Source organism: Mercurialis annua, linkage group LG7 (assembly GCF_937616625.2).
Source record: "Mercurialis annua linkage group LG7, ddMerAnnu1.2, whole genome shotgun sequence".
NCBI classification, from domain to species: Eukaryota; Viridiplantae; Streptophyta; class Magnoliopsida; order Malpighiales; family Euphorbiaceae; genus Mercurialis; species Mercurialis annua.
The window spans coordinates 41,514,547-41,533,061 of NC_065576.1; the positions used below are offsets into that span (position 1 = coordinate 41,514,547).

Below are 18,515 nucleotides of genomic sequence, written 5' to 3' on the forward strand. Positions count from 1 at the left end.
CTGAAGTATGCTTGTTGGTAAACTATCAAGAATAAGCAACATAAGCTAATTAAAGATATACGACAATTTAATTTGTACTAATTAATTTCCATAATATATATATATGCATATGATCCCAAGAAAGTTAATATATTCCATTTAGATATTCATTAATACTTGTTTTCATCATCCATTAATGCATATTTTCAATTTTATACTGGTTTTGTTTTGTTTCAATATTATTTGATGATTGCTTATAATATGATCACAGTCTCCGAAAAAGATCATCAAGAATCTGAAATATGCATAAATATATAGTTGTTGCCCTAACCTCTATTGTTTGTGTATATAAGATTATCAAATTTGTTATATAAAAATGTCACAAGCTCGAAGAGCAATGAGATTAGGTTTGTTAAATGTGATGCATTCCTTGGGATATATATTGAATTAAAAATCTGCTAATGCTTTTATATGAAGATACCTTGTTGTTTATTGGTTGATTAATTCAAACTTAATTCAAAGACTAAATGATTGAGCTTCTCATAAGCTTTGTTAGTACTTGGTAGTATTATTACTAACTTCTTAATTTTTTGTTCGTTGAACTCAGGTAAATAATGGAAGTTATTTATTGTTAAGAGGATTGAAAAGTTTTGTGAATGTGAAGTTTGAAGAATGATATAATGAGAAAAGATGAAGACGTTATATGATAAAGCAAGAGAAGTGTAAATGCAAATTCAGCTTTGGTGTTGGTTAGTTTAAGCATCTGCATGAGCTACTGGCTAGTAGAAGCTATCTAGAGGTTGGATTTAATTTGTAAGATTGAATAATGAATTGTTGCTTCTTCATTTTTTTATGGAAATTCGTAGGAAAATCCGTTGTTAGATATTTCTTCTAATTTTGTCATTAAATCCGTCGGTAAAAATATATATGTTATTCGGTAAATTGTCGTTTTCTAGTATAATGAATGTTTATGAAAATAAAATTGTAAATTTGTCCCTCTTCCTAATTTTTTTTTTGTCTAATGATGCCAAAATAATAAAAAAAATCAATTTTTTAAAAATCTATTCAAACTTTTTAAAAATTGTAAATTTATCTCAATTTGGTCAATTAACTAGAAATCTATCTAATTTTTAAATCGATTTAATATTCTTTAAAAATTAATTAATCCAAATTATTGTGGCATCCTATTTGACAACTCTTTTCTTTTCAAAAGATTACACATTCAATTTTCATGTAAGCACAATTAAATTAATTTTAAGAAATTAGATAAATTATTAGCAAATCGATTAAATTAAGATAGATTTACAATATTTTAAAAGTTTAGAAAATTGAAAAAGTTTAACATTCTGTTGCTGCCATAAAATCTGAACGTTTCCATAACTTCTCATAATTATTTGATACATGAGCTAGACTTTAAAAGTTTCATTCCCCCACTAAAAATGATGTGGAGTAAAAGAAGCACAGAAATGAAAATAATGGCTATAACTTCTAAATTGGGTGTTTTGCAGCTAATATATCAGGTTTGTGCATAATCAATTCTTTTAATATATGTGCTTATTGTGATTTAAGATGACCTAAAGATCTCAAATCCTTATGAATATATAGCTAAAAAGTCATGGGGATTAAAAGACAAGAACTTCATATAGTATTTCATTTAATTTGAATTACAATTTCTGCCTGTTTTCCTACCAAATACTGCCAAACAAAGCCCACTTTTAAGATTCCCAAATACATCAAAGTGAATTTGTTAATCATAATGTTAATGTTAATGTTAATTTAAATTTAATTTATTTATTTTTCAATTCTCAACCAATCCGATTTTCTAAAATTACTAGTTCATTTTATTTTTTGAGTTTAATTTTAGAATTTTAATTCTATTTGTATCAAAAGTAAAATAAAACTTTACCTCTAAAACAGAACAAATATTTAATTTATTTTTAGATTTCAAACCGAAATGAATTTAATTTTTCAGTTAAGTTAGTTAAGCTTGGTTTTGGAACACTTAATGTTAATTTTTGTAGAACTTTGAAATTAGTTTATTATTTTTCACAAAGTTAATAATAGACTGACCTAATAACAGATAGCATCAAAGGTATGAGATAAACTGAACAAGATGCTACATTAGCTCTATCATCCACCACTTTTAACTCTGGTGGCTTTAATCTATGGCACAAAATTACAAACTGTACATGAAAAAGTATATATCCTGTATACCAAAATCAAACATGGTAAACCATTCCTACCTCTAGAGTAGATGCATGAGGCACGCTTAGTTCATATGCCGGCGCCCTGCTGTTCCTCCTTAGGAACTCGTATCCGTAATTAATTACAAGCTTCTTTATCATACCCGATCCTTGCTTTGCTCGCATATATGAGTGCCCGAGAATGTAAGCAACTCCGGCTTCCCTTGCTTCCATGAGTTCTTGCAACTCTTCCCTTGCACCTTGGTCGATTTTAGGGCTTTCAGGGATGATAAATCTTACACGTTTCCGTGTGTTGGTCACTCGTGGTGATTTTATTTCTCTCGACTCGGAAGTGCTCGCCAACTCCCCGTTACCAACTTCATCGTCACTTATTTGGATCCTGTCGGTATGAGTCGAACATGTCCCAACTACTGACATTTTATCATCTTCCTTTGTCGTATCATCGCTTGCACCACCATTGGCCTCTGAACTCCCAGAGCGGATAAACTCTGCAATGCTACATACGAGATCTTTCTCAAACTCCATATCATCCTTGTGAACATCGCGATATCCATACCTTACAATGCATCTATACAGCCTATATTCTCTAGGACCAATACGACCTATTAGAAACCGTTCCTCCGGTCTAACATGTGGAACCGGAACAGATTTAATGCAGAGGAAGACTAGGACTTGGTGGAACGCTGGAAGGTTGGTGACGAAGTGAGAGAAAATTGCTGGGATTCCGGAGACGAGCTCAGTGTGAATGAGGCCAATTCCCCGGACTCGCACAATACCAAGGCTGGGACCCAAGCTTAATAACCAGTTAATAGAGACCTTGTTTTGGACATCAAATTCGTACTTTTTAAGCGTTCCGTAGTGCCAGACACACATTATGATCAAGAATGTGAATGCAAGGGCAATTGGGACCCACGCCCCTTCTAGGAACTTTACCAGGGAAGCAGTGAAGTACAGAGCTTCAATTGCGCCAAAAAAGAAAACGAAGCATATCGCTAGGAAGACATTCTTGTGCCAACATAAGACGATGACCAAAGACATTAGGCAAGTGGTAACCAGCATAACAGTTATAACCGCCAAACCTGTTGCACAATAAGCAAGTCGTTAAAGAACGTCCATAAAAAAATTCCAAAAATATAAACTATGAACATCAGAACATACATACAATAATTGTAAAGAATAAACTGGCCATGCATCTAACTTCGGAGAAGCAATTCGGCTTGGAATATGTAAATCAGCCTAAATATTAAAAATTCCAGAAAATATCATCAAATAAAATGACTGGATGTTATCATGACAGAGCCTCACAGAAAGTGCACCAGTGCCACTATATGTTAAAGCCAACATCATGCTTTATTCGGGATTGGAGCTAACATGTAATTTTTCACATATTAATTTTCAATGGAAAATGTACAAGCATCTCCATTAACATCATAGAAGCAACAAAAACAGTTATTGGGTTGGTAATTGATCAGAACACACCATATGACTACCGATTTTTAATTGTGAAATCATACCTGAGGCATTGCCCATGCGTCTTGTATCACGGAAACCAACAGTTACCGCCAAACACAACAGCATCAAAGTCCAGTTAATCTCAGGGATGTAGATTTGGCCATGGATTTTGGATGATGTGTGGACAATTTTAACTTTAGGGAAGCAACCTAAAGAAGAGCATTGTTTGATGATTGAAAAAGTTCCGGTGATGATAGCCTGGCTTCCGACCACTGCAGCAAGTATGGCTATAACAAGAACCGGCCATCTTAATTTATCTGTAAATGTTAAAATGTAGGGTAATTGTGACAAGCTGAAAGTCGCCAATAATCGAATCATAACCTCCACAAAAAATAACTCAAGGACATACCTGGTACCGAGACATAAAATCCAATTCGGTAGTCACGAGCTTCAAAATGATGTTGAGATAGATAGGCAGCTTGCCCCATATATGCAAGAACCAAGGATGGATAAACCAATGAGGTGAAAGCAATCTGGAGAAGAAGGAAGAAACATTAGACAAAGTGGCGATGACATGAAGAATAAGAATGCTTTTTTTTTTAACTTTTTGTTTTTCTTATTGTTGTAAAGAAAAGGGAGGACAAACAGAAAATGGATTTTGAATAATTCTATCCGAAAACCAGTTTATACACTAAAGGAAGCTGAAATTGGAGAATGTTCAGTTATTGCATCCAAGTGCTAAATTGAGTGTTTCATATTTTCACCCTCAAAACAACATTTTCTACCAACTTCCACACCTCAAACAATTCATAATTTGTTTATGAAAAGTGAGGATTATAATTTATATTGCAAAAGCAATTTAAACTTTAACTTGCACACGTCAAGAAAATTATTATTTGTTTATGAGAGTGAAGATTATTTATTATGGTAAACATGGCAGCTGGAAGCAGTTAAAGTATATATGCATTTATCTACATGACACAACATGTAGCATGCTTTTATAGAAGTAGGGGTTCAGCGAATGAGATTACAAGCTTCAGCTAAGGCAGGAGAAACAATAATAAGCCATAAGCCTTCATACTGTGTTGAAACGTTTTGATTTACTTTCATTTTTCATTGCCTAGGAAACAGGTGAATATTAGCAAACAAGGAATAATTTGTTGTCCCACATTCATCCATAAACAAACATTAGCTCTTGAATGTTAAAACCCATAAACTAAGTTAACCGCTTTCCTTCTAATTGGTCCTTGCCGGAATAGGAAAAAATAAAAAGCTACCGAGTATTTAGAAAAGGAATTTATAAGGTTCAAGTAAATGGATAGAGTTTAACAAGTGAATACCTTTATTGACAATTGAGAAAAATGTCCTAGATCAGCAAACATAGCTTCTGAGCCTGAATAACGAACAAGTTGATCAAAAAACATGCACAGCCATGTTGCTGGTAAACAGCTAACAGGCCAAAAAAAAAATCAAATACTTTACCTGTTATGCACAATAGAATCCCGCCTAAGGACATCCAGCCTCCTCTTTGAGTTTTCCTCAAAAACTTATACATATAATACGGTGATAAGGCTTGATAAACATGAGGATTCCAGTGCAAAATGTTATATAATCCAATGGTGCTGATGCACAAAAGCCATGTCAGAACCACCGGCGCAAACAAGAAACCAACCCTGTGGGTGCCATAATGTTGAAGGGCAAACAAGGCTATCAGTATGATGCATGCAACTGGAACTTCTACATCTGCACATTGTCGAATTTTCAGAAGCAAAAGTTACTTCAAAAAGCGTGTCATTTATATTATAGTAGGGAAACATTGTAATTTAATCTGCTGATGAAGCAAGCACTAGCAGCAACATCAATCAAAGCAATATGGATGGCAATCGCAATGATATTAGCAGTCATAAAAGAACAACATGCAACTATTTTTCTGCAAACTCTTAACGTAAATATTAAATAAATAAATTCTCATAAAAATGACAAAAATAGGTCTACTAATTTGTTGCAGAAAGAATAGCCACTCTGTTTCTGTTGTACAAAATATTTTTAGACTATCTGATGCATGTCATAACTGTAGTAGGTGAATGAAATGCGATGACATTAGGACCGAACTGCTAGCATAAACATTTTTGGATTTATCTGCATAATTCTCCACGATCACATGCTTCTCCCTCATTCAAAAATAATAGAGAGTCGGGAGTTCCCGATGAAAGTACAGACAACTAATGAATTAATCTCACATTCAATACTTTTTCTGGACCTTTCAGGCCTTGAATAATTCAGAACCTGCAAAACTATAACTACGTGTACCCCATCCACACCAAACCCAGCCAGCCACTTGTAAAGATGACCTACCAGATATTATATAATTCAACAAACTTGTACTCTATAAGAGTAGAAAAATATTAGGTAGCAGAAGGCCGGCGGCATTTAAAAGATTATCAGCAAGATGCAATTAGAAAGAAATGAATTTGATCTTATTAGTTTGAATAAGGCCAAAAATTGTTACTGAAACACACCCGTGCAGCTCGGTAGTTGACAAAATTCCTCATACCTCAACAGAATAGCATCATGGCCTTCATAGTATATATATCAATTATAAAGCTAACTGAACCCAACGGAATCCAAAAAGATATTGTTTCGAGTTGGCAAAAAATATCAAATTATTCCAATCAAAGAGGTTGACCAATCATGATCAATACACTATTAGGCCAATAATTACAAACTGCAAAGACTAAAAATTTGAATAGAAACAGAGGAGAAAGGAGATAAATCTTACACTTATGATGCTCTTTTTGCATTGAAAGTTCAAGGCCAGAAACTGCAGAAAATACTGCATAGAAACGAAAAATCCACCCCAATGATCAAACAATCAGGCCAAAGAACACCAAGAAAAACCGAAAAAGAGTTAAGAATCTAGACCAAAAAGAAACAACAGCACTCTTGATTACCAGAGATAGCAGGGGTTAAGACACCATCACCAATCACCATACAAGTCCCAATCAAAGCCAAGACAAGCAAAAACCTCTGCAACACTCTATGTTTCTCCAAAGTAGATTTCAATCTCCCACCAAAACAAGTATTCGGCACCGAATTCAAACCAAGACCATCTTTCTTATACTCATACAAATCCTCATCTGCTAACTGGCAATTAGGCAGCGAGTTGACTCGGGCATGTCGACACAACAAAGAATACAAAGCAAAAGTCCCTCCTTCCCCATTATCATCAGCTCTCAACACTATAAACACATATTTCAACAAAGGCACTAAAGTAAGTGTCCAAAACACAAAAGACAGAACCCCAAAAATCTCTTCATTTGTCTCTGAGTGCTGAATATCTTCAGCAAACGTGCTCTTGTACACATACAATGGTGAAATGCTTAAATCTCCATACACAACTCCTAAGCTTTGGTATGCCAAAGTTAACACTGTTTTCCATGATTCCTTCTGCACAAAAACACCATAAAAAACATCAAATTTGCAATTCAACAATCGTAAGTTGATCATAAAACCAAAACTAAACTCCCTTACCAAATGCATACATAATTGAACAATTTAAAAAACCTCAAATGCATAAACTTTCTGTGAAAACTAAAGTACCCAACTCACCTTTACTTGGTTTTGATAAAACCCAGGTTCCAGATCCATAATTGTAATCCTCAAAAAGTAGAAAAACAGAAACCCATTACTTAATATTGTTCAAATATTAATACCATTTTGGTAAAAGTACAACCCTCACCAGTTAAATACTTGTTCAACAATTCAAACATAAAAATACAATCTTTTTCTTCTGTTTAACCTATTAACTCATTAGTTGAACAACCCCCATGAATGCAAACACTAAAAAAAGCTTTAATCTTTTTTCCTTTTGATTAAATGGGCACTCTAGAAACTTGAAATCAAACAAAACCCAAAAATAATTTTACAAAAAGATGAATGTATTATATATAAGTTGAGTGTGGTTCTTGGAAAAAGATAGGGAGAATTTTAAAATTAAAAAAATAGAGAGAGTGTTTTGTTGTGTAGTTGGTAACTGTTCTTCAATTTATATAAATTTTTCTTCTTTCTTTTTTGGGGTTTCAAAGTGTCAACGTGCACTCCAAAACTGAGCAGCCAAAAATCGGAGCTTTGGCATCTAATGCTTATGCTGTGTGAGGTTTTTTGGGTTTTGACTCGGTCGGGTTAGAGTTAACTCGGTTGAAAAGGGTAAGAAAACTGAAATAAACCGTTTCTTGGTAACATTTTTTCTTTTGGACTTTTGGTTTAGCTAGTTCACACGTCTCATAATCTCATAAGATTTCCATGAATGATTCAAGATCTTTCATTTCGAGAATTTAGCAATTTGAAATGAATTCAAAAGTTTACTATTTTCATGTGAAAAAACAAAATTCACTATCTATTCCCAACTTAATAACTAGTCGTAAATTCGAGTATTTGCGCAAAATCAAGTTAATACTCCCTCCGTTTTCTTTAATTATCCATTTAGTCAAAATTTTACATACCAAGATAGTATTTTTTTTGTCTTGAATTCTAAGAATAAGAAATTCTTAGGTACATTCAGTTTAACATGTCATCCGTGTACTAGCCTGGGACATTATGGTAAGCCATTAAAATAGTGGTACCATCGTAATTTTATTTATTACTTTTTTACACTTTTAAATAGTAATATTACGATAGTGCCATTATTTTAATGACTTGTCATAATATGGTAGATTTAGTTCACGGATGACGTGGTGGACCGAGTCTACCTAAGAATTTCTCTATAAGGAGAAATACTAATATAGTTCTATTAGTCAATAAATACTTTTTAAGTTAAAACACATAATCATTTATTAGGGATGGGTAAATTTGAAAATTAAAGACAAAAGTCATCTTAAAAATCTAAATGGACAACTAAATATATTTTGTTAAATGTACAACTAAATAAAAAAAAAGGAGTATTTAATTTAAATAATAATATAAAGAATGTCAAAAAAAATTCAAATTAGTAAAATTATTATAGTATTCCAACAATAAATTATTTTAAAGCGCGCGCGCACACACATATATATATATATTATCTATTAATAGAAATTTTAAAAATTAAATAAGTTAAATAAATATTTTGAACAATTTAAAAAACTAATAAAAATTATCTATTGATAATAAATTTTAATAATTAATTACATATTTTACTTAAATTTGAAAATCGTAAAAAAATTCATTTAGTTTAAGTATTTTATTAAAGTTGGAAATCTAATTAGAATTCTCTTTTAATAACAACTCTTAAAAATTAAATAAATGAGTGTTTTATCTAAGTTGGGAACTCATGAAAATATTCTTTTGATTCTCTCAATTATATAATTATATAAATATAGATATTATACTTTTTAATATATATTAATTAGTTATTTTATGAGAGAATAAATAATTGAATATTTATAAAAAAAAGTTAAAATAAATAATTATAAATTAGAGAATGTATTAGTTTAAAATTAAAAACTTATTTTTATATACAATTTTCTATTTATTTTATAAAATTAATTTTATTTTAAAGACTACTACTTTAGACGCTCTACTATCTATTTTATTAAAAGATTAAATGTAAATTAAATTACGAATTTTACTGTAATTTGCAAATAAAATATAAATTTTAAAATTTGCAAATTCATCATTAGTTAACTTTCTTTTTTTGACAAATTGAAATACTGGCTTATTTTTTATTGAAAAGTACGGACGTGAACACCAGAATATATAGTCACGAGAATAAATATTTTAATTATAATTATTTTTTAATTATTGATATTTAATTAAAGAAGAGACGGATAAGAACAGACGGGTATTAGTACAGATGGGTTCGCCCGTTAGTCTTCTCTAGTGAATTTCTTTTAATTGTTTTAATTTTTTAATTTTTAAGTTTAAATTTTTAATTTTTAATTTAATTAAGTTTAAATTATTTTTAATTAGTTTAATTAAATTCCGATTTATTTAATTGGATGAGCGTTTAATTAAGTTTCGAAGTATTTAATTGTGTTTTAATTATTTTAATAAAAAATTTAATTTTAATTATTGATATTTAATTGAAGAAGAGGGTGAAAATGGTTAAAAAAATTATAAATATAAAATTAATAAGTTTTTTTAATATTAAGGATGTTTTTAAACTTTTTCCATACATGTCATCACTTTACAGAAAAACTGACGGAGTCAAATTTTTGGTCTGATATGAGCCATTTTGGACAACGTTAGGGGTCAAAGTGAGCAGAATTCGACCTTAAGATCTTATTAATTTTTTCGATCCGGCTTTAGGGGTTAAGGTTTGCCTTTTGTCTTCTTTTTATTATATGAAGTAACTAATACTAAATGTTTCCTTTAAGAAATCAAAAAATATTTAATATTTATTTAGTATCAACACAAAATTAATAAAATATAGTAATAAATAGATACTCAATTGAAAAAATGACATATTTATAATTTAAAATAAATAAATTATTATTGGAGGGAGGGAGGGAGATTTGTTTTTTTCCAATTTATTCTGAAAATCTTTGGCAAAAAAATTTATTCTGAAAATACAAACTAAGAAATAAAAAGAAAAATTAGGGTTGAATATTGATAAGAGAGTTGTCGGTCATATAATTTGAAGTTTTGCTCAAAAAGATTTAAAGTTGCTTTCATGTTGATTCATCAAGTCAACCTTGTGCTGTGAATGCCGGCTTGTTGACTAGTTATTCAAATTGATTAAGGAAATCATAAAAGCAACAGAGATTTATGTTTTAGATAATTACTTTAACCATTATTTTCGGTTTGTCTCACTTTCTTAATTAAAATATTTTCCTTTTTTTTTGTTTATCATTTTCATAAATTCAAATAAATATTACTAATATAATATAAATATTATCATTTAATTTAGGCTTAATTGCTCCAAAAATCACCAACTTTCGCGTATTTTTGGTATTTGACACGAACTTTTAATTTTGGCATATTAATAAACGAAATATCAATTTTTTGCATATATAACACGGGCACCGTTTTTAACATAAAACGGCTCGTTTTTCACCTAAAACGGCAACGTTTTATACCTAAAACGACAGCGTTTTTCACCTAAAACGGAAACTTGGTCATATATGTAAAAAATTGATAGTTCGTGTATTTATATGCCAAAATAAAAAATTCATGTCAAATACCAAAAACACGCGGAAGTTGGTGATGTTTAGTGCATTTAAGCCTTTAATTTAACATTAGGGATATTGACAAAATAAATTTTAACGTTTCAACTTTATAACGATTTAATCTCAATGTTTAAAATGTTACAAAACAAATCCTATTCCTTCCATTTTTGACATTTTATAGCCTAAATCGTTTTCTGACAAATTTTTGCATGCCCATATTAGATATTGTTTACCAGGAAATATTCTCTAAATTCGAATCTTTGAATTTATTAGTAGGCATTATTTAGACTTGATGCTTTAATCGAAGCAGTGTTCATATTCACACAGGGTTTTAGGTTAACAGAGTCAATCGAAAAATCTATAAGGATTAATATAGAGGTTAAGAAACTCAAACGAGATTATATCAAAACTACTCCTAAATTAGAATCCAGAGATTGCGAGATAAAAAGCACTAGATTTTGGTTTATAGTTGATTGATTGAATGATAAAAAAAATACAAATAAATGCTCCGCTATTTATAGTCATCAAGTCTAAAATTCTAATCCAAGTCTAATTCTTATTTTTAAAAAGAAAAACAATTGTAGTGAGATTAAATTTCTTATTAAAACCTATCGCTAACCTAATGGCTTGCTTGGCCTCAATTCCTAAATGAGCCTGTCTGTTTTTTCTGAACTTTGTTTTTGGGCCGCTGTAAATAATTGCCCCCAACAAACCTAATATGATAATCTTGAGCTTGTTCTTGTCGGGCTCAATAATTTGGGCTCCCCAACAGGCCCAACTTGAGCGCACCTATTTTTTTGGTACCCCACGCTGCCACATCACTCCATGTGTAGACCCTCTGGATGCCTCACGTTGTCACGTCTTTCACATATTAACTTTTCGACTATCCTAGTTTTCACTTTCTTAAGAAAATCCAACTCATTTTCTCATTATCTTAAATTTTGCAATCCAAAAGATTTTCTTTCTCCAACTCTCTGCAATTCTAACCTCTGGATCGCCCTTATTGTCTCGTCCTCTTTCTTCACATTATTTCATTTAACGGGCGATTTTTTTTCTTATTATGAAGCTACAACGGCTGCTCAAAACAATGAACTCATCGCTCGGGTCAACTCCAAAATTGAAGAAACTCGCTCCGCTGCTCCATCGACTGAATTCAAGGTAATAACCGATGTTGAAAATGATCAGATCTGTCTCGGCCCTATCCTTACTTCGCCTAGTCAACTATGTGAAACAACTTCTCCTTTCCATGATGAAGCTCCACTGCTTCGCCATCCCCCATTTCTCATCCATTTGGGTCAATACAACCTTCAGAAATTGGCCAATCGAGAATACTGGGTTCCAAGAGTAGGCCATTAGACTTCGACCCCATTTCGGTAAAGTTTGGACTGCTATCGACATTCATGATTTGATCCACCTTTGTAAAGCAAGCAGACCCATCGCCAAGCACTATATCATGGGCGCATCTTTATACTGGTCAAGTGCCATTAATTTCTTCTGTTTCAAGTTCTGCCCCATGATAGTCACCTTACTCGACCTCGCTCTACTGCTCAACATCCCCATAAATAGCGAGAAGATCACCCCTAACATTGATGCTGATATACCTAAATTTGTCCTGACCAAGGCGCAACGAAGTTATGGACCTTTTATAAAACTCTCCAAGAGCGAAGACGGTAGTACTCCTGACTACAAGGAACATGTCGCATTCCTTGCCTTCTTTGTTGCGAAGTACATCTTGTGCACTGCCTCATTCCGGGTAACCCAAGACTGTTTCCTGAACGCTTTTGTTCTGGCCGAAGGAAGACGATGTAATTTGGGAAAATTCATGTTGGTTCACCTCTACCACGCATTGAATGATATTTCTCCTTTAGACCCTCAAAGGATTTTTAATTGCCCAAGTGGACCCATGTGGGCACTTCAATTATGGCTCACCTTGTACTTTCCGGAGTTATTTGAGCTCGACCCTTCCATCAAAGCCGAATACTACATCTTCTCACATATTTCAGCAGGAATGCCCCTTCCTCATATTCTGGATGTCTTAACGGTGTTCAACAACTCTTTTCGAACGCCTGAATTATTATGTTCGGCGCTAAGAATGAAATACTTGCCCTCTTAGCTTTTCTTCATATGGGAGGGCGAGGACAATGAGGAAACAAGGGCCGATGCTAGACTTCAACTCGGGGGCCCTCACTGGTGTAGTGCCTTAAAATCCAGAAATTTGATCGTCGGCCTGGAATATGAACGAAGTAGTATCAAAGTCTACTGCCCCAACTTCGTATCTCTTCAATTCGGATGATGCTAAGGCCTCCCCTGTCTTTTACTGTTCATCTTCAATAATCGCGAGACCCATTATCCATCTCTTTACACTTTAAAGGACCTTCAATATCTGACTTGTCTGTACAAATCCTATCTCCCTCCTATTTCAGATTTACCTCGCCCTAACCTTTCTCCCGGTTGTACCTTATAGTTTGGTAGCTGGTGGGATTGAATCGTAGAATCTTTCTTCGACCTCACTCAAAAAGAAATTCTCGCCCTTCATAATTTTTGTTTACCTCCTTTAAAACGAAATCCAACTCATGCCGATTTGTTTCTTTTGCAGGCACCAAAACGCCCCAAATTCACATGTATAAACTTCCTCCTTTATGAAATTCAAAAATTTGAACGCTTTTACAAATTTATATATGACCCTTTGGATCACCCCGGTATAAACCTTAAAATGAAAAATCGTAGGACAATAGCTCGGTCTAATTATAACAAAAAAATTAAACAAGTTTGGGAAAAAAAAAAGTACAGTACATTCCCTTACGAATACTTCGTCTGAGAAATTCGACCAAAATTTAAATGTAAAATCCCACCAGTCCCTAGTTGCAATATGTATGCGACCGTTCCTATTCCAACACGTAAGATAAAAAAGATAAGAAATCAGAAGCCGAATATAAACAACGGAGGGGTGACTTGTACTGGTATCAGGTGTCATCCTAATGAAAAGGCCTTGAAAGAATTAGTTCTCTCTGGTTACCATAGGATACCAAGTAAAAAAGTACTTCATTTTTTTCTCTTATGTGAAATCGGCCTAATTTCTGTTTTTTTCAAAGGTAACTTGTGCTCTACAATTGTGCGATCAAGTCCAGACATTTCGAAATAAGACTGGGCGAAGCAATCTTGATATTCGCTCAGCAAAGCGATCGCCTCTGCTTTGAAGTTGTCATTTAGATTGGCGTTGATGTATATCGGCTAGGGAGATTCATCAGTCCCTAAATTCACCTCTTGGAGCTCGTCCTGTACTTGGGCGAGATCAGCATCTAACTTTCCAGTGGCATTTGCAGGTCTCCAATCTTAGGTGCCCGGTTGGGTCTTGATCTTGATCTTCATAAATGCACTCGGCTGACAGATTACCATGAAGCATGGTGAGGTCACAAATATTACTCATTTGCTCTTTATGTCGTCTAATCATTTAAAGGGTTAATGATTGTGGATCGGCCATTTCCCTTGAGGGTTATAGAGGCTAGCCGGTCACTACTAAAAAAACAGGGAAATAGCGACGGATAGTGGCGACGGATCCCAAATCCGTCGCTATTTGATAACATTTGCGACGGATATAGCGACGAATTTGGGATCCGTCGCTAAAATAACTTAGCGACGGAAAGTCCATCGCTATTCCGTCACCAAGTTGGCGGGAACGTGGCGGGAAGACTTGGCGCTGATTTTTGGTGCCAATTTTAGCGACGGATGTACTTTTCCGTCGCTAAATTGAAGGCGGGAATAATTGGCGCTTAAGTTTTGTCCCAAATTTAGCGACGGATGTTTAAATCCGTCGCTATTCATTAACGTATCAAAATGCTGCGTTTTGAGCCAATATTTAGCGACGGAATCTCCTGTCCGTCGCTAAGTTTTGTAAATGAAACGCTGCGTTTCATTTAAGTTCAATTTTAGCGACGGATTCCAATATCCGTCGCTAAAATTAAACCTAAATAAAAAACGCAACTCTTCTTCCTCATTCAGCAGCAGTTAATAAAAAACGCAGCTTTTCCTCACCGGCGATTCATTTCTCCTTTTCCTCACCGGCGATTCCTCCATTTTAACCGGGGATTCTCATTTGTGTTGGCGATTCCTTCCTCACCAGCGGTTCCCATCTGTTTTGGCTTCCTCACCGGCGGTTCCCACTGTTGCCGCTGCCTTGCCGCCGCCTCTGTCTGCTGTGCTCGTCAGCTCCGTTTCAGTCAGGTAAGGTGTTTTCAATTATTATATAATTAATTTAGTTGGGTTAATTAATTTAGTTAGGTTAATTTAGTTTAAGCTAATTAGATTTAGTTAGGTTAATTCATATTTAGTTAGGTTAATTCATTGTATAAGTAGGCTATTTTGTTAGTTTAGGTTAAAATAATTAATTTTTAGGGTAATTTTTGTTTAATTGTTAGATTAATTTTAATGCTAATTATTTGATTAGGTTAATTCTTTAATTGTTCAAATTTAGGTTAATTGTTAGTATAATTATTATTTTAGGTTAAATGTAGCTCCAATTTTTGAGATTTTTATTATTAGGTTAAATATTTAAATTTAGGTTAATTGTTAGTTTATTTGTTAAAAAGTTAAATGAATTATTAATTTAATTGTTATTATAATTTTAGGTTAATTTTTAATTTCAATTATTAGATTTTTATTTATTAGGAAAAATAGTAAGCTAAATATTTAAATTTAGTATCATTGTTAGTTTAATTGTGAAAACATTATATGAATGTTTAATATAATTTTTAGGTGTTCTTTAGTTTAATTTGATAATTATATTACTTTGTAATTAATTATTTAATTAAATTGTAAATTGAATTGTTATATTGATAATTAGGTTATTAGGTTATTAGTTTAATACTTAAATATATAATTAAATTGAATTTTAGTAGTATGTTGAATTGTGTATTGTTGTAATTTACTGGCAGGACTTCCCTGAAAAATGGGCGATGCTCATTTTTTAAGGGAAGTGCTGCCCAATTTTTTTAGAAAATTATTTTATTTATTAATTATATAATAACAAATTTAAAAACTGAAACTATTTGTGTGATAGGTTTGATAGCCGTCAGTTGGTCGCAGCGGTCCCAGATTTCATCGATCTTTTTTATCTATTGTGGTTCTGCTGCAACAAGTAAGTACCGTTATTATTTTTATTTTTATTTATATAATTATTTAATTTTATAAACTGTTTCAACCTAAAATGACCTCGATTTTATTCCCACCGAATAAAATCGTAAACCTAGCCATAGATTTCCCGTCCCGTGTGTTCAAGCGATTGAACGACACGGGATTGTACAGTTTGTACAGTTCGCAAAACTGGTCCCCCCGTTGTTCGTGCCTCCTGATGAAACAGAATCTGACTTTATCGCATCCTCATAAGACGAAGATGAAATTGAAGAACTTTAGTAGCTTAGAGTATTTTATGTATTAGCATGTTTCTTAATTATAATTATGTTTCATAATTATATTATTCAAGTGTACTATTTTAAATTGAATTCATATTTCTTAGTTATATGTTTCACGTATGTAGTGTTATAATGTGTTGTTTAGTTTTGGAACAATTAACTTGACAATTAGTGCAGGTATGAGGGGTCGAGGCTCAGGCGGAGGCTCAGACCGAGGATCAGGCCGAGGACGGGGGGACCCTACCGAGCCCGTTGAGGAGCAGCATCGTGAGGAGGCTAGAGGACCTGTTCAGCCTTTGCAGAAGCGTGAGGCAGGCGAGCCCCCGGCCATTTTGGACAACCAGGGTAGGGCGATGGTTCGTCCGGACCCTAGCAGGTATGATTAAAGTTTTTTTAATTTGTGTGATTTTTAGTATGGAATTAATATGTATGTAAAGTAAATTATGCTTATTAAATCACAGGACACTGTTGCTGGACTCTGGGCCTGTTTCTCGAGCTATCCGGGATATTTTCAGGCAGTGCTGGTTCGAGACTGGATCAGCATGGCGCTTTCTGACAGCGGACCAGAGGGAGTTCTATTTTCAGGAATTTCAGGTAATTAAATTTTCAGTTTAATATATTTAAGTTTTGATATTTGTGAAAATTCTAACTCAAAGCTCATGTTATTACTGTTTGCAGAAAAAGTTCTGGTGGGATGACTCTGCGTACAGCGAGGAGGTAATCAGACGGGTCTTCACGACTCATGCAGCCACCCGGTACAAAGACAACATCCACAAGATGAGGAAAATGCAAAAGAAGCATACATCTGTGAATCAGGAGATCTGGGAAGTCTGGAATGCATTTTGGGACACAGAGAAGGAGAAAAAGAAGTCAGAGACAGCCCGGGCAAACCGGATGAGTGAGCCTGCGGGCCCCGGTTCTGGTCCTGTCCGCCATACCGGGGGATCTCGCTCCGCTATCAAGCATATGGATGTGATGGTTTATTTCTAATCAGTAATTAAATTACTTAAATAACATATTTGTTTTATTTTAATACTTAATAAATCTGTATTTTTCTGATAGGCTAAGGAGCTCGGCCGGAAGCCGACTGCAACAGAGCTGTACAGTCGCCTTCATAAAACGAAGGCTGAGAAGAAACCGGTCGACAAGAGGGCTCAGGATATGACTGTAAGTTCTTATCACATTAAAATTCTATAAGTTGTGTATATAGGTTTAAGTGTTGAATATATTATACATGAAGTGTTAAACTGTATAGGCTTAACGTTTGTGTAATTAGAACTCAATATATTTGGTTGGTTGGGTTATATATTGTAATTTGCTTGCAGGACTTCCCTGAAAAATGGGTGATGCTCATATTACAGAGGAAATGCTGCCGAAATTTCCTTAATAATTAGAATTATTTATAAAGTGTTATGTTTTTTTATTTGTTATAAAACTAAACTGATATGTTTTGTAATTGTTTTGTACGTAGGACGCCATCGATGAGAGGCTTGCTGCTGCGACACAGTCGCCGACCGGAGAGGGGAGCACCTCGAGTCCTGTGGATGAGACGCAGATATTTATGGATATCGAGGGCGTCAACAAGAAGCACCGGGTGTACGGCCTGGGTTCGGCTACCAGCAGGTATGTAGGCCCGAGTATCAGACCGCAGAGAGGCAGCTCTTCACGGACATCACAGCAGGCGAATGAGGAGGTCGAGCGCCGTGTGCAGGCTGGCGTCCAGGAGGGCCTGCGGCAGGTTGAGCAGCGGTTGGCGGCACAGCAGGCGAGCATGGCACAGATGATACGTGATGAGATTGCAAGGATGATGCCGGATCTCCCACCAGAGTATCAGCCACAGTTTCTTCCTCCCCCGCCAGACGGTGGCGACACTAGAGATTTGTAGTTTCCTGTTTATTTTGTTTTCTAAAATATATTATGTACGATGTTTTTTTTCAGACAACGTTATATGTATACTTTGATATTTTATTTTAGAACAAAGGATCAATTCGCCCCCTCAACTTGGCACGAAATATCAAATGAGTCATTCTCGGCGTTTTTGGTACAAACAGACCCAAAACTTGCGTTTTCGTATCAAAAAGGCCCATCGGAGAGTGAGTTTCTTAATTTTATTTAATTAACTTAATTATTCTAATTTAATTTCTAATTAATTTCTAATTAATCAAACCCCTAATTATATCACAATTATACCCTAATTTACCTTAATTAAACTAACAAAACACAATTAAGCCCTAATTAAATTATATCTAAACCTAATTAAATTAAAGCTAATACTAATCATCTTCCTAACTATTCTGCCGCCGCTCCTCACAATTTTGCCGCTACAA

At 33.9% G+C, this 18,515-nt stretch overlaps 2 protein-coding genes across 2 annotated transcripts; one reads left to right on the forward strand and one right to left on the reverse strand.

Annotated features, from left to right (window-relative positions):
- Positions 1-2,060: 2,060 nt before the first annotated feature.
- LOC126655674 (potassium transporter 6-like) lies at positions 2,061-7,749 on the reverse strand. The gene is made up of 8 exons (XM_050349921.2): positions 7,245-7,749; positions 6,587-7,082; positions 6,415-6,468; positions 5,118-5,378; positions 4,976-5,028; positions 4,045-4,168; positions 3,698-3,952; positions 2,061-3,262 (listed from the first exon to the last, which is right to left on the reverse strand). The coding sequence occupies exons 1-8, from the start codon at positions 7,281-7,283 to the stop codon at positions 2,199-2,201; spliced, it is 2,346 nt and encodes a 781-aa protein (XP_050205878.1). The 5' UTR covers positions 7,284-7,749; the 3' UTR covers positions 2,061-2,198.
- A 9,216-nt stretch (positions 7,750-16,965) lies between these two features.
- Positions 16,966-18,073, forward strand: LOC126657192 (uncharacterized). Its single transcript, XM_050351847.1, has 3 exons — positions 16,966-17,166; positions 17,251-17,355; positions 17,660-18,073. The coding sequence occupies exons 1-3, from the start codon at positions 16,966-16,968 to the stop codon at positions 18,071-18,073; spliced, it is 720 nt and encodes a 239-aa protein (XP_050207804.1).
- The last annotated feature ends 442 nt before the right edge of the window (positions 18,074-18,515 follow it).

Coding starts and splice junctions, on each gene's coding strand:
- LOC126655674 (XM_050349921.2), bottom strand. CDS start 7,283: ATGGATCTGGAACCTGGGTTTTATCAAAACCAAGTAAAG. Junction 6,469..6,586: donor CTTAACCCCTGCTATCTCTG/GTAATCAAGAGT, acceptor GTTTCTATGCAG/TATTTTCTGCAGTTTCTGGC. Junction 3,953..4,044: donor ATTTTATGTCTCGGTACCAG/GTATGTCCTTGA, acceptor TAACATTTACAG/ATAAATTAAGATGGCCGGTT.
- LOC126657192 (XM_050351847.1), top strand. CDS start 16,966: ATGAGGAAAATGCAAAAGAAGCATACATCTGTGAATCAGGAGATCTGG. Junction 17,167..17,250: donor TCAAGCATATGGATGTGATG/GTTTATTTCTAA, acceptor TTTTTCTGATAG/GCTAAGGAGCTCGGCCGGAA. Junction 17,356..17,659: donor AGAGGGCTCAGGATATGACT/GTAAGTTCTTAT, acceptor TTTTGTACGTAG/GACGCCATCGATGAGAGGCT.